This window comes from Corapipo altera, unplaced genomic scaffold (assembly GCF_003945725.1).
Source record: "Corapipo altera isolate COAL_440 unplaced genomic scaffold, ASM394572v1 226, whole genome shotgun sequence".
NCBI classification, from domain to species: domain Eukaryota; kingdom Metazoa; phylum Chordata; class Aves; order Passeriformes; family Pipridae; genus Corapipo; species Corapipo altera.
In genome coordinates, this window is record NW_020885054.1 from 257933 (window position 1) to 273928 (window position 15996).

At 62.0% G+C, this 15996-nt stretch overlaps 1 protein-coding gene across 1 annotated transcript; it reads left to right on the top strand.

Moving 5' to 3' along the window:
• Positions 1-9166: 9166 nt before the first annotated feature.
• DLX4 (distal-less homeobox 4) lies at positions 9167-11725 on the top strand. Its single transcript, XM_027668878.1, is given in 4 exon segments — positions 9167-9237; positions 9239-9444; positions 10493-10686; positions 11474-11725. Coding segments are annotated over 4 exon segments (723 nt in total).
• Positions 11726-15996: the final 4271 nt, after the last annotated feature.

Consider the following 15996-nt stretch of genomic DNA (forward strand, 5'->3'; position numbering starts at 1 on the left):
AGGATGGAAGCAGGAGGGAAGAGACAGGAGAGTTTGGGAAAGCTGGAATCTTCACAGAAGACGCTGAGGTATTTTTACAGAAAATACATCTTCCGAGGCAAATCTTTTGGCATCAAGAGCTGGGGCTGACTGTGGCTCTGAGAGGCTTTCCAGGTGTCAAAACTGTGGCAAATCCATGTGGGAATCCCCGTCCCACCCAGACACCTACACCTCTGCAGTATTTTGAGGAGAAGTTCTGCCCAGCTTAAAGTAAGCAGACACATCCCTGGCAAAAAAAAAATCACCATTTCCGATGAATCAACATTTTCCTGTTAAAAACCCCAAACAAAACACTTCCAAACCCTCCCTCAGTCACTTTTACTGCGCTGGAACCCGCAGGCAGGGTCAGGGTGAAATGGGACCCGCTGGAAAGCCCCACCGAAACCAGGTGGAATTTTCCAAACCAAAGGCAAGACAAAAGCTCAGCTGGCAAATCTGTCCGGGGGGAGGATGTTCAAAGGGAGCAGTGCCTGCAGTGCCTCCCCTTCCCTGGACCAGGAGGAGGTGGGATTGGAGCTGTTAACACCGTTCCCGGGGTTGGGTTACGGGACTGGGGCTGGGAAAGCTCCTCCACAGGTCGCAGGTGGATTAAGGAATTCCAGCCCCATTCAGTGCCCAGTGAACCACAACTAATGTGGGAGCTGCAAAGAGCAGGGGGCAGGAGGGCTGGGAGGTGTTGAATGGGAAGGGCACCTGTGAGGGAGGGCGATGGGAGCCTGGAATTTGGGGGGAGGTGAGGAAACAGTGGGATTGACCAGCAAACCTGGCCCCAACCTGCTTTTTGGGTTTGCCTTTGAGCGGGGACAGCCCTGGGTGAAGGTGGCAGGGTGGAAAGGGGGTTCAGGTGTCACCTCTGTGACAGGGATGCTCCCGGGGAGGGGAACAACAATCACCTGGTGCAGGTGGATTGCTGGGATGGGTCGGAGCTGGGATCCATCCCGGGCTCCATCCTGGGCATGGGGTGCCAGGGAACACAGCGGGACACGGCCTGTGAGCTCTCAGAGGGTGACAGGGACCTCCCAGCGAGGGTGAGGATGTGACCCATGGACAGGGCTGAGGATGCAGAGGGAGTAGCCAGGGCGGAGCAGACGGTGAAACCCCGAGTCTGTGACAGCTCCAATGTAGGGGAGGTGACAGCAACTCCCTCTTTTTGCCTGTTAAAATACCTGTGTCCTCCACCAGCTCCAGGCCAAGCCCAGGACATGGGCTGGACTCGCTCATCCGAGTTGCTGACCCCTCGCTCCATCCCACTCCGAGGGTTTTGGAGTCAGGGAGGTGACAATGTCACCTGTGTGAGCTCTCTGGGGACACGGGGCTGCCAGGAGAGCCAGCACTGGGATGGGCACCTGCTCCCAGCATCTCCCGGGGCCATGGGATGAGACAGGATGGGACGGGCTGGGCTGGGATGTGACAGGGATGGTCTTCCCACACCACAGCCTGGCTTTGGGAGGGATGTCCCGGTGCCACAGAGCCCCTGCTGATGCCACATCCCCCGGGGCACCTCCCTGAGCCCTCCTGGCCGTGCCTGGGGGGACTTTTGCACCCAAAAGCCGTCGGGGAGGCAGCGATCTCGCCCGTCCTGCTCCCCAGGAGACTCCTGGGCGCCTCTTAATGGGACTCTAATTATACATGTACCGTCACCCTTTTTCCCTCCCTCCCTCCCTCTCTCTCTCCCTCTCTCCCTGCCCAGCTCAGCTTTCCCGGGATGTAAATACCCGGCGCGTGCTGCGGGGACCGGCAGCACCACTAATGACCCCCCCGCGGGGCGCTGGCGGGCAGGACGGTGGCGTGGGGACACGGGAGGGGACACGGGAGGTGACACTGCCCCGACTGGCTCGGCTGCGGCTCCCCCGGCTCGCCAGGGCTGTCCCTGCTTTGTCCCAGCTCCGCAGGGAAGGGCTCCGCGGCTTTGGGATTCGGGGGGCCGGGGGGTCACGGGGGGGCCGGGGATGAAGGGCTGTTCCTGTGTTGTTCCTGTGCAGCAGGACGATGTCACCGGGCCACCAGCCGTGGGATGGAGGTGGCCACCGGGCACCTCTGCCCTAAGGGGGATCCGAGCTCCAGATGCCACACTGCCCCTCTGCCAGCGGCCACCCTCCTCCCACCCCGCTCTCTGCTGCCCAGGTGGCTTTTCCAAGCTTTCTTTTCCGGGATTCGGAGGGGACTGAACCCACTTCCCACAGGGGAGAGTCCGAGCATCCCCTGGCACTGAGGGCTCAGGGAAGAGGAGCGTTGGTTTCTGCCCTCCCCCTGCTGCCAGGCAAGACCCGACTCCTTTGCCGAGGCAAAAACTAACAGAGAATTTTTGTTTAAGCCTGGGAATTCGACCCCAGAGGCTCCAATAATTCCTCCTACAATGGTACACGCCGAGAACAAATAAAAAACCAAGCCAAAAAAACAAGCAAACCAGAAACAGCAATAGAAGAGGAACAATTTCCTTCACCACTAATTTTCTCCGTGTTAATTAACGAGAATGTGGGGGCACTGATTAGAATCTCTCCCAACCCGCAGGTCCTGGCTGGGGACAGCAGGGCTCAGCCTCCCCTGGTCCCCCAGAGCTGTGGAATTGTGGAGGGCAGGAGGAGACCCTGGGAAACTCTGGGCATACCCAGGGCTGGATTTGGGGAGCTGTCACCCCCTCTGTGGGTAAACCGGGGACTTTCAGGGGGCATTTTGCTCCCAGGCTTGACCTGACTCTGCCCCCTGTGGAAATTCTGGGAGAAAGGAGCCGGGGGGTGGTTTTCATCAGAGCTGGAACACGGAGAATGGGGTGGATTGAACCCAGGGAGCTTCTCCCTGTTCCCCCAGCGCCATTCCCGGGGCAGGAATGAGCTGGGCATCCCCAGTGCCCCGAGGGCACACACAGCCACCCTCCCTGGCACCTTCCAGCAGCAAACCCACAGGGGCGAGTCACTGGGATGGGTCAGAAAACACCCATTTCTCCAGAGGCATCCAAGCTTTTCCCATTTGTTGCTGCATTTCCCTCTGAAAAAACTCCTGAAATAATTTTTTTTTTTTTCCAGAGCCTTAACCACCAAAAAGAAAAGGATGTTTGGGGCTGCTGCTCTTCGTTAAAGGGTCCGGGGACTCCGTGCGAGTGTTTGGGGGTTTGGGGAGTTTTGGGATTTTGCCAAAGATGAGAAATGTCAACAGAATATTTGTTTTTCTCTCCAAGTATTTGTTGAAAAGTTTCTGTTCCACCACTAAGACGTCACAGGGGTGGGTTTTTTTCCCCTCCTTTTTCTTCTGTTCACCTGCTCGTGGGCTTTTGCAGTATCTGGGATGGAGGGATCCCCTCCTGGCATGGAGGAGGATGAGGAGTAGGAAAGTCCTTCATGGCAGCAAGAGGAGGCAGTGCCAAAACCACCACGTTAACCCCCCCTCCCCATCCTGGGTTGGCAGCTAATAAGGTGGTGAAAAAGGTGCTCACCATCTGAGCCCTAATCCCAAAGTTTATGAAGTTTCTCCACTGCCTGCAAGAGATTGTGTGGGAGCAAATTAATGGGGTTTATTGGATCGAATTCCCTGCCAGGCTCGGGGACTCCTTGGTTTAAAGGCAGCATCTCACCCTCACCATCGTGTCGTTAAACCCTTAATGGGTCTCACTGAAGGGAAATAACAGCTTCCCAAATGAAGAGGGAAAGGAAAAGACCATTTATGTGAGGAAGAGTCCCCTGGAAAGGTGTAGAGAACCTGGGCCAGGTCTTAATTGGGCTTGTGAGGCTCCCCCTGAGGGGAAAATCCATCTCCAAACTGTTATTGGGGAAAGAAACCTCAATCCAAGATGATAGTTTTGTTAATTTAATGCACGATAAATTCAAATTTTCTTTAAAAAATGAACATGATTAATATTTCCCGTGTCCCATCGCTGGAAGTGTTCAAGGCTGGGTTGGACAGGGCTTGGATGGATCTGGGATAGCAGAAGTTGTCCCTGTGGATGGAAGAGATGATCCTTAAGGTCCCTTCCACCCCAAACCACTGCTTGATTCTATGATTATTTAACTGTTCAGTTAAAACCCAATAAATTCAAGTTATCTTTTTTATCTCCTCCACCCATAAAGAAGCAATTTTCCACCATTCCAGCAAAGGCAGCAGAGGCAGGGAAGGGGCAGGAGTGGAAGAGCATCAAGTGGGAGAAGAGCCGTGACATTCCAACCAGAGCCCAAGCGACGGAATTCCACGTGAGCGGAACAAAAGTCAAATATAACCGCTTTTTAAATTCTTTTTGGAGCATCCCAAAGGATTTTTTTGGGGTTGGCATGAGCAGACAAGATGCTTTTGCTGTTTGGGGCATGGCTTGAGTGACCACTGAAGGGACAGCAGAGGGTTCAGCTCCTTTCCAGCCTCTGCAGCTCTTGGCATTGAGGGAGAAGGGAAGCAAATGAAGGTTAAAAAGCCTCTTTAACTGGTTCTCTTGTCAAATTAGCAGGGCAAGGCACTGAGGCTGGGGCTAATGAATGGAATAATTGATTAAATATGTCATATTTAGGTTCACACCTTCCCCAAAGGTTTCCAGATGGGGCATAATTATCCCCCAAACCAGCTTCACACGCCAGGGCATGAGGGGAGGAAACGGTGACATGGGGAATTCAGACAGCACAAAATTGCTCCCACAATTAATCCCAGGCACTTAATAAACTCACCAAAGAATAGCTGGGATGGGGAGAGACCCTCTCGGGGCTGGCCCTTGGGAATAGCTTGGGATGATGGAGCAAATGGTCACCTCGGTGTTTATGGGGCAGCAAAGCCGGCGCCGGTTTTGCTCCTTTCCAAACAGGAATTGGGGAATTCTCCCCTCTCCTCTGCTCCCTCATTCATCCCTCCCAGCAGGGACCAAGGGCTGAGGGGGTGGAAATGCAGGGGACAATGTTCACTGCTGATTTCCATCAGGGTCCTTTGATTCCTTTGATTTCCAGCCGACAGTCCCCCTGAAAATCAAACCCAGATCTATGTCCTGGAAAACATTTTTAAGTTCTAAACCCAAAATATTTGCTTTATTGAGGGGGGACGAGGCAGGGAGTGGGGGGAGTCATGGCTTGTTTTAAGGATTTTGTTCCCATCCCTATGTTTTCAGCTCAGGGTGGGGATGGAGCAGGGAACAGATCCGGGATGTCACAGTGGCTCTGACCACGGCTGTGCTGTTGGGAAAACGCTGATTTACGCCCCTGGCTGGTGATCTGGATGGCACCAGGCTGACCCACACCCACTGCAGAGAGCCTTTGGGTGCTGGGAACCAGGGAACCCCCCAAGCCCTGGGTGGGAGCAAGCACATCCAGGCTGGTCACTGGGGCTCCAACCCCTGGGATGAGCCATTTTCTGAGCATCTTTTCACAGCAAACCCCTCTCAAATCCCTCCTGGAGCTGTTGGAGCTCTGCAAACGTAAAAGGGGGGAAAAACATGAACATGAACTTTCTCCTCCCTTGTGTCCCTCTGAAACTGCCCCGTGGAAGTCCCAGACCCTGCTGGGATGTCACTGTCACCTCCTGGCGCCATGTGTCCTCTGGGTCACCCCTGTGCCCTCATTCCACAGGTCCTGGGTGCTTTTGGGGGTGTCTGACACCATCCAGGGGACGAATCCTGCGTCCCCCTGGGGCAGGACCAGCCCCTGGGACACGAGGTGTCCCATTCTTATCTCTGTTATCCTCTGCTGGATCTCCAGCCCCTTCCCAGAGGATGCTCCCCTCGTCCTCCTGTTCCCCCCGGGATGGATTTTACCGCTGCCAACGCGCCAGAAAAGCCGGGGGTGGTGCCCGGGGCGCCGCAGCGGAGCCCAGCTCGTGCCGGCACCCCGTCTCCCTGCGTTCCCCCGGGATTATTCCCGGGCTGGAGATAGCGCGGTTGTTCGTTAGTGTGGCAGCGGTGGCGTGTGGGAGGGCAGACGCCAGGCTGTCTGCTCCCACTTTGTTCGGCTTGTTATTAACTTCTCCTTGGGCTGCCATTAACCCAGAATTCCTGTACTTGGCTTCAGGCTTTCCCCGCGCCGCTCTATCTGCAGCGCCTAATTACAGCTGTTGGGATCTCCCTTTATCTCGGCGCATCTCGGAGGTTTGTTACCTGGCACATGCTTTCCTGCCCTCCCCCCGCCACCACCTCCCCGCCCCACACACCCTTCCCTGCACCCCTTTAATCCTTCCTGCTTTCATCAGCCTCGGCAGACGGGAAGGGAGAAAATCCGGAGTCTCCGTCGCCCGGGTTTCGCTCAGGTGAATCCAGGGAATCCGCATCCCGGCGCCCACCGGCGGGAGCGTCCCCGGGCAGGTGCCGGGCAGCAGCGCCGTGGATCCCGCGTGTCCCGGCGTATTCCCGGCCACCGCGTGGGGCTCGACGTGTGCCAGCACCTTCCAGCCCCGAGCCCGAGACTTTGAGTTGGCTCCGAGCGTGGCCTTGATTTATTTTTTTAATTTAATATGAGTTGACTCGATGTATTTGCTTTGGCAGCGGGTTCCCCCTCAAACCCCAAACTCTGCTAAAACAGCCCGTCCTGCCCCTGCCCCCACCGACACAACCGGGGGGCTGGGACCTGACCCTGCTGTGCCCCGTGCCCGCATCCCTGGGGGGCACCAGCCCCCGCCCCCGAGCTGGGACCTCCCTCTCCCCCCAAAACCAGCCCCCGGAGCTTTGTGCAGCCTGAGGGCCGGTCCCACATTCCCAAGGGAACGTGGAGCAGGTAGTGCTGTCCCCGTGCCCATCCCAGGTGGGCTCGGGAGTGGGGTGTCCCCTTGGCACAGGATGGGGCTGAGGTTGGCGCCAGGAGGAGCAGGAGGAGGAGCAAGAGGAGGAGGAGGAGGATGGTGTCAGCCTCGATGGCCTCGATGCTCGCCTGGGCCATCCCATGCCATGTGTCCCGCTTGGAGACCCCCAAGTGGGGGGACCCTCTCTCCCTCCAGCCCTCAGGCATGGTGGGATGGGGTGGGTGGGGGTCCCTCCTTGTCATCCCAAATAAAACAGAGCTGTGACCCCTTGACCCAGGAGGGGATTCGACCCTGAGGGTCCCCCTACCTCTGCCAGAGGGCAAATATTGCCCCAAGCCCCCATGAGGACACCGTCCTTCCCCCAGCAGCCAGCACAGGGCCCCTCTGCTTCGGGACAGACATTTTGGGGCACTTCTATTTAACGATGGGTATTTATCGCATCCCCCTCGCAGCAGAGGACACAGGGAGCTGGGAAGGGGGGGCTCGGTCCCCCCGATCCAGCCTTGAGAGCCTCCCTGCCCCACGGCAGCCTCTGTGGTGGAGGGGGACGCAGCCCCCAGCCCCAGCATCCCCCTCCCACCCTCAGCTCCGGGGTGAGGAGCCCCAGAGCGAGCGGAGCTGCCGGGAGCTCATCCCAGCAAGCCGGCACCCGTCCCGGAGCCGGTGGGAGCTGAGTCACCCGGACAGGGAAAGTGAGGAGCGGGATAAAAGCAGATCAGTGCAGGTTTCCTTTGGTACTCGCCCTCGGTACTGGCCACGCCGGGCTCCCCGGGGATGCCTCAGCTGGCCCGGGCAGAGCTGGAAACATCTGGATTTCTCCTTGTGCTGCTTCCTTCGCTGCTTCGCCCCCACGCTCGCCTGGGTGGGGTTGGGGGATTTTCCACATCCGTCCCTGGAGTTTGGTGGGCCCCACAGAGATGGTGGGATGGTTTCTCCCTCTGCCCAAATTTAAGGCTCGTGTTGAATTTTGAGTCCGTGTCATCCCTGAGGATCATCCCGGGGACACGGCTGTGCTGGGATGGAGAGACATGGGGACTCCAGCACTAAGGCTGTGCTGGAAATGACCCTTACGGTGCCATGAGGGAAGGTTTGAGGATGTGGGGATGGGGAGAGAAACCACCAGCTACAACGGGCGAGGGGAAGGGTTGCCCGGGGAGCCTGGGGCAGGACACGGTCCCTGCGTGTCCCGGGGTTACCCAGGAGCTCAGCTATTTATATCAGAGCTGCTGGCCCCAGCTCGGGGTGACTCAGCCCCGATGGTCAGATGGAAACATGTTTTGAAGATGGTCTAATGGGAGGGTGGGGACGGGGGACCCTCCCTGCCAGCACCCCCGGCCTCCTGTCACTGCTCCCTCGGGGCTGCTCCTCCCGGGCAAACCCCGCGTCGGGGGTGGCAGTGGGGACAGACCTTGTGGCCACGGCCCGGCTCGGCACGGGCCACCCCGCTCCCTCCCCCCGTGTCACCGCGTGTCCCCACACCCCGCAGTGTCCCCCAAACCCCGCAGTGTCCCCAAACCCCGCGGTGCAGCTCAGACCCCGCCCAGTGCAAACCGCACCCCCGGGCCCGCTGGTGTCCCCAAAGGCGGTGTCGGCAGCCCCCAGCCCCAGCCGGGGGGGTTTCCCCCCGTTGTACCCTGGTTGGAGTGGGGGCCGGGGACCCCCCGGGCACCCGCCGGGGTCAGGGAGGGAGCGGTCGGGCAGGTTATCGCCTGCCACGGGAGCGGGGCCCCGCGGGGACCGGGCGCTGCCGACGCCGGGAAGGGGCCTCCCGTCTGTCGGGGGGGTGGCTCGGGGGGTCCCACCCCCGTCTGGCACCCTGGGTGCCCCCCCGCAGCCTCCCTGAGCGCAGGGATGGGATGTGCGCCCGCGTGTCCGTCCTTCCCGTGTCCGTCTGTCCCTCATGGATGAGCTGAGCGCCCCCGGCCTCAGCTGCCCCGTGCACGGGGTGTGTCCCCAGGGCTGCCCCGCGTCCCCCTGGGGGGGACGAAAGCCCCGGGGTCGTGCGTGTGTAGGGGGTCACCGTCCTGCCTCTTCGCCCCTGAAGTTTGGGGGGTCCTTGAGAAGGGGTTACCCCCCTAAACACGGATCACGCCGCACGTGGGTCAACCCCCCACCCCCGTGGAGGCTCCGCCAGGACATGGGGGGGTCGGGGTGTCCCCCCAGCCCCGGGGGAGGTCGCGTTGGCACAGGCGGTGGTGGGCGACCTCGAAGGGGGTCGCACACACAGAGGGGGCTGCACCCCCGGGGGGTGGGCACGGGGTGAAGGGGGTGCCCCGGGGCGGGGCGTCACGCGGGGGGGCGGGACGGGGCGGGGCGTTCAGGGCATCCCCGGGCGCGGGGCCGCGGCAGCGCGGAGCCCGTCGGGGGGGCGGCGGGGGCTCGACGCGGCACTGCGGGGGCTGCGGGGGCTGCCCGCCCCGGCCCGGCCCGCACCATGACCATGAGCTCCGTGGCCGAGAGCTTGCTGGGGTCCGACCCCTCCAAAGCCGCCTTCCTGGAGCTCGGCCCCCCCCCAGCACTACCCGCTACACGGCCTCCCCCCCGCCGGGCACCCCCAGCACGACCCGCCGCCCTTCGCCTCCTACGGCCGACCCGGGCATTATCCGTACCCCGGGGGGGCCCCACCGCCGCCCCACGGGGGTCCCTACCTGCCCTACCCGCCCCCCGGCGCCCCGCACCCCCCGGCCCCCGGCGCCAGGCTACAGGACACAGGTAAGGGGGGCACGGGGGGGTCGGCGCCGCGAACCCCCCACCCGGGGCACCCACCCGGCGGGGAGCGCCGGGGCTGCGCCCGGACGGAGCCGTCGGAAGCGCTCCGGGGCTGCACCGCCCCATCGGGGCAGCGGCCGTGCGGGGCTGGGCACGGCGGGGCTGGGCACGGAGGGGGGGTCTGCGGGGCCCGGGGGGGATGTCCTCTCTCTCCTCAGAGGGCCTTGACCCGCCGGAAACCCTTGACTTCAAGGAACCCCGGGCATGGGGAACATCAGCCCCACACTGCCCCTGCCCTCTGACCAGAGACCCCCGGCTGCCCATAACCTGCACCTCGAGACCCCCAGTTGCCCACCCCTGCAGGCTGTGCCCTCCCAGGCCGGGCATTTCTCCCCTCTCCCCACCACCACCACACTCCCATCTCAGTTACCTGCCAGTTCCATCCCTGTTCCCCACTGTTTTCCCCAAAAGCTGATGCAGGAACCTGCAAACTGAGCACCCCGGAGAGGAGCAGCCCCAGGGCTGCCCCACGGAGGGGTCCTGAGCCCGGCTGAGCCCCCCGGGCCCTGTTGGCCCCCCATCAGCTCGGGGGAGCCGTGGCTGTGGTACCTGGGTGCACAGACACCCTCAACACCGTGCCCGGAGCTCACCCACACCCTCCACGTGCTGCTGAGCCAGGGCCACCCGTGTGCCCACAGGGAGGGGCCCCGGGGCGGGGCGGCCCCCCTGGTGGCCCCCCCCCCCCCCCGGGGGGCTCCGCCCTCCCCCCCCCCCCCAGCTGGGTGCAGGGCAGAGGGGCCCCTGTCCCGTGTGCTTTTGGACTTTATGAATAGTGATATTGGATGAATAATCTCATTCCTCCCTTCCTCCTCTGTCCCGGTGGCTTCCCCCGAGGCTTGAACAAGCAGGGAAGCCAAAGCAGGTTCCCCCCTTCCTCATCCCCCAAACAATGATTGTTTTGGGGGATGGTTTGGGGGTTTTGGGGTGTTTTTTTAACCAGCATGTTGGTTAAAAACGGCAGGCTTAACTCTGTCTCCTCTCCCACCCCAAGAGCACGAGAAGCCCCTGGCCGTGCCCAACGGGGAGCTGCGCATCAGCGGGAAGGGGAAGAAACTGCGGAAGCCGCGGACCATCTACTCCAGCCTCCAGCTCCAGGCGCTCAACCAGCGCTTCCAGCAGACCCAGTACCTGGCGCTGCCGGAGCGCGCCGAGCTGGCGGCGCAGCTGGGGCTCACCCAGACCCAGGTACGGCCCCGCCGAGCGGGACAGGACCCCCACGGACAGCGGGGACGGCCGCGGCCGTCGGGATGTGCCACGTGCTCCGGAGCGACTCCGGATCCGGGCCGCGTCCCGCCGCCGGGGCGCAGCTGGAGCCGTGCCGAGCCGGGCCGTGCCGCGGCGGGGGAGCTGGCGCCGGTGGGCCCGCAGGGCTCGGGTTTGGGGCGCCCCTGCTCGCACCTCCCAGCGGCACCGGGACTTTCCCAGCCCCGGAGCCTGGCTGCCGGCCCGGCCGTGCCCGGCGCTGGGCGGCCCCGGGCCGTGGGACGAGGCGAGTGGGTTTTTGAAGGCGATGGGGAGAGACAGGCAGGCGGCAGCGGTGCAGCCCGGAGCCAGGGGCGAAGCGAGCTCATAAAGCCAGGGAAGAGAAGACAAGTGGGAACCTGCCGGCAGCGCGGGGGGGACCGCGGGGAGGAATGAGCGGGGCCACCACCCCAGCGCGGCGGGCGCAGCCCAGCCCAGCCCCGGCACCCGGCACCCGGCTGGGCGGGTGGGCGCCACAGCCCGAGACACAGAGGGGGGGACGTGGGGATTCCTGCCTCGCTCTCCGTCTGTCTGGGCTCCCTCTGCCTCTTCCCACGTTCTCCTCCCGCTGCCCTGAGTGGAGTCTCTGGTGGCTCCGAGCCCAGCTTATCTCACAGAGATGATGTGCACGGGGACCCCGCAGAGGGGTCTGTCCTTGTTGGTGCTGGGGGCTTAGAGGGGGGTGTTGGCCACATCCTCCCCACTCACTCCTCTCTCTCCCCTCCCCCAGGTGAAGATCTGGTTCCAGAACAAACGCTCCAAGTACAAGAAGATCATGAAGCAGGGCTCGAGTGCACCCGACGGGGAGCACCTCCATGCCACCCCCTCCCTCTCCCCCTGCTCCCCCAACATCCCCCCGCTCTGGGACATCCCCGTGCCGGGAAAAGGGCCCCCCCTGGCCCCCAGCAGCTACATCAACAACTTTGGAGCCTGGTACCAGCCACACCCGCAGGACACCATCCCCCGGACCCCCATGATGTGACGGTGCCACCGCTCCAGCACCCGCCGGATGCAGGAGGGACAGTGAGGGGATGCTCTGCTGCCACCCCCTGAAGGACTGGGAAGCCCAGGGAAGCCCTGGGAGATCCCAGCGAGTGGAGAAGGAGGAAGAGGAGGAGGAAGGTGACCACAGTTTGCAGGAACCTGAGGACCACCTGCTCTGTCACGGTCTGAAGTGACACAGAGCCCTGGTGCGACCACCCCTGTGGGACAGGACTCGGCCTCCAGCAGCAGCCCTGGGTCCCCCCATTCATGCACAGGGGGCAGGGGGACCCCAAGAGGGGCTGGGGAGTCCCTGGACCCCCCTAGGCTGGCTTTATTTATAAATAGTGTCCGTTATTGTAAGTGCCCCCCTTTATAAACAGACTGAACTCTGGTTGGTTCTGCTCCTCCTCACCCGCCGCTGCTTTGGGGTGTCCCTGCCTTGGGGGAGACGCTTCCATCCTGCTCCTCAGGGGCCCCCACATCCAAAGCTCCTGGGAAAACAGCCCAGAGGGGCGGGGGGTGCTGGAACAGGGGGCTGGGGCTGTGTCCCCCCACCCCACCCATCCGTGCAGGACCTGCTGTTTGTGCTCCCCTGAATGGAGCCGCAATTACCGTAATTGTGGGGCCGTGAGGGGCTTCTCGCCCCCTCCCCCGGGCAATTTCAGACAATTTGGAGCTGTTGGAGATGTCTCCTTTAATAAGGGTGGGAGCAGGAGGGTGGGGGGACACAGGCCAGGGGTTCCTGCCCTGTGTCCCCCGCAGTCCTGTGGATACCTGGCCCTGGGAGTGAGGGTTTTTTGGGAGCAGGGGGTAATTTCCCACTGCAGGTTTGGCAGTGGGTAACCTCTCCCCTCCTCCCTTTGTGCTTCCAGAGGCCAGAACCGGGCTGGAAAATGCATTCTTGTGATTTCCTCCTTTTCCTGTGTCATTATTTCCCACCTTTCCCGATCCTGCTCAGTGTTTGTCACCCACGGTGGGGTTGGGACCCCCACTGGGGCTCCCCCTGCTGAGGTGGGCAGCGATTCCACACCGAGCACAAACACGCCGTGATCCTCACTCCAGGTATTCCCACTCTGTAATTCCCCTGCTCCAAGGATCCTTTCCCACCGTGCGGACCCCATTTTGGGAGCTCTGTTTGTTTTGCACCTTTAGCATCACACAGGGCCGGAGTCATTCCCAGCACTTGGCTCCCGCCTGAGGAGTCGGGATCAATAGCTGGGAATGGCACCTCTGGGGGTGGTGGCACTGGGGACCCCCAGGTCCCTGCTGGCATCCACAGGGTGGGACATGATTCCCTGCCACCCTGCCAGGTCAGATCCCTCGGCCAGGAGGTTTGGGGTGCTGGCAGTGATCCCACAGGATGGTTGTCCCCAGCTGTGCCCAGCGATGGCACGTGGGTGATGTGTCCCCAGCACCCTGGGACACTGGGACTGACTGTGATCCAGGACCAAGTGCATGGTGGATGATGTTCCCAGTGGGATTTTCCCGGACTGATGGAGCCTACCCGCCCCTCTGAGGCTTTAGGGCAGGAGATGGATCTGCTTTGTGGCAACACTGGAAAATAGGAGAATTTCCCATCCAGGAACTGGGATAACCCAACTCCTTGGGTGGGATTTACCCCGGACAGGAGCTTGGGGCTGGAAGGGGTGGCTTTCCTTTGGGAATTACAGCCATGGGAAGGGACTGGTGGTCCTGTCTGGATAGAAAGGCTCAGGATGCTGCCCTGGAGGAGGCGGGTACTGGGCACATCCCAACCCTGCGGATTTGGGGTGACCTGCAGAGCCAGCGGTGCCGGGAGGGAAGGATCCCTTGGGGTGGGGGGAGCAGGAGGCAGAGGCCGTGGCGCCTGCTCGGCATTCCCGATGGATGTGCTGCCAAGGACCTGCAGCCAGAGCCGCTCACAGGTCCTGTCTTGCAGTGGGAGGGAAGGAGGGAAGGAGGGAGGGAAGGAGGCAGCAGCCTCGGCTCTGGGGCCCGGTTGGCGCCTGGACCCTGTGGGGGGATCCCAGCACCCCCCAAACCCATGGGAGAGCCACAGCCCACCCCCCACTGCCTGGAGAGGGGAGCAGAGCCGGGTTAGGACATCCCTGGATGTAGGGAAATCCCTTGGGCACACATGGGAATCAGGTCTCCGCTGCCATCCCAGGTTGTGCTGGGATGGGGACATGGATGGGGGTCCCTGGATGCCCTCAGGAAGGAATTTGGGGGCTGTTCTACCTTTTCCTAGCTGGATGGGGATCCGACTTCCCTCTGCACCCAGGGGAGGGGCAACACAGCCAGCCTGGCATCGCTGACCATGGTTGTCACCCTTCTCCACCAGCCAAAAGTGTCCCTGGCTGGGGACACAGGAAAGGCCAATTCATCCTGGTCTGGTTTAACCCACTGGATGGGGGAAATGCCACTGGGGGACTGGGGTGTCCCTGGGCCTGTTCCTCCTTCCACCCACACGGCCTGGAAATCAGGTCTGGGCCGTGGGGCCATTGGTGTCACCTCCCCGTCCCCAGCAGGTTGATGGGACACGGATGGGGACACCCAGGGAGCAGAGACACCCCGAGGCCTCCCAGGAGTGCTCCTGTCCCGTTTTCCAGGGGCCAACAGCAGCGGTGGAGCCCCGGCAGTGCCGTGGCTCCGGCGTCGCTCCAGGTTAGCCAAGAGCTGGGAAGGGCACGGAGCCACGGTGGATGCCAGGCCGGGCCGTGGGTGGGCGGCTGCCCCCGCTCCCTGTGCTGGCACTGGGGTGACGCAAGAGGCTGGAAGGGACGTGTTGTAACCGGGCAGGACCCGCGTGCCGCACCGGGAGGGCTGTGCTGGGGCTCGTGGGCAATGCCGGGGGCACACGGGCACTGCCACCCCCCCCGGCTCGGGCCCACCAGGGCTCCAAAACACAGCTGGGCCCCCACCCTGCCCGTGGGCACTGGGAAAATCCCCCGGAGGGGTGGGTGTCCCCAGTGTCCCAGCATTGCCACCCCAGTGCTGTGCTCCGTCCCACCCAGGGATAACTGGGATAACTGGGATAACGAGGGGGGGTCATTCCATCCCTGTGCCAGGGCGGGACAGGGATGTTGGGAGGAGTGGGGTGATGGGATGATGTCTCCATCGCTCTGGGAATCCTCCCAGACCCCTTCCTGGTCTTGGGAATGTGCTGGGACACGGAGCTCGGCCCCGGGAGGGATGTCTGGATCCCGCAGTCCCTTTTGGGGAGCTCTGGGGGTCTTGGCCACCTCTGGGCTGGAAGAGCTGGAGGTGATGCCAGTGGGGACCCCCCTGAGGTGTTGGAGATGGGGATGAGAGAGGAGGAAAGGGGGACAGGCAGCCCGGGGGGGCCATGCCCGGGCAAGTGCCAAGAGGTCCTGCACCCCCTGGGCACTCCCAGCCCCAGGGACCCTCTGGAAAAGTCTCTGAGGATGGGACAGAGGAGTGGGACAGGAGGGATTTGGAGACTCCAGGAGCTCAGTACCTTCCCAGTGCCTGTCCCTGTGCTGTCAGGGCTGCCAGGGGAGCCCCATTCCCAGGCAGTGCTGGAAGGGAGCAGGGTAAGAGCCTGTCCATGGGCACAAGGCACCTGGAATTTATGTAATCCATGGATATGTAATCGTCTGCCTTTTTATTTTTTTTTTCTTTCACCTCTAAATTAAAAAAAAAAAAAAACAAATATTAAAAACATTTAAAAAATTAAAAATGTATTAAAAAAAATTAAAACTCCCCAGCGCCAGCTCGTGCCATGGAGCTTCTCATGCCGGGCTGGGACACTTGGATTCCTCCTCTTCCATCCTGGAGCCTGGGATGGGAACAGGGCAGTGGGTGCAGCTCATGGAGGGGCTTAGGGAACCCCCCCAGGGATGCAAGGTTGGCCTGTGTGGACTCGGGAATGGGAAGGGGGGATGGGGAGACAGGTCTGGGGACTCTGAGAGCTCGATGCATCCCGTGCCGTGCTGGGGGGTCCCCACGGAGGACTAGGGGGGACTGAGGGGTCCCCACAGCCAGGGGGGATGAGATGTAGGGTCCAGGTCCGGGGGGGCGATGGGACCTCACCCCCACCCGTGACATGACACATGTGACAGCGGGAGCAGCAGGACAGGGCCAGGTCTGGGGGGTCTTGGGGTCATGAGAGCCCCCCGACCCCATAACTCCACTGAGGAAGGCACCGTCTCCAGAGGGGCAGGGCCTTGGTCCTGTGGGATTGGGCTTTTGGGGTGTCCTGTCCCCCACATGGCTCATGGGGTGTCCCCAAAAGGGACACCGGGGCAGCCCAGTCACCCTCCCAGTCTG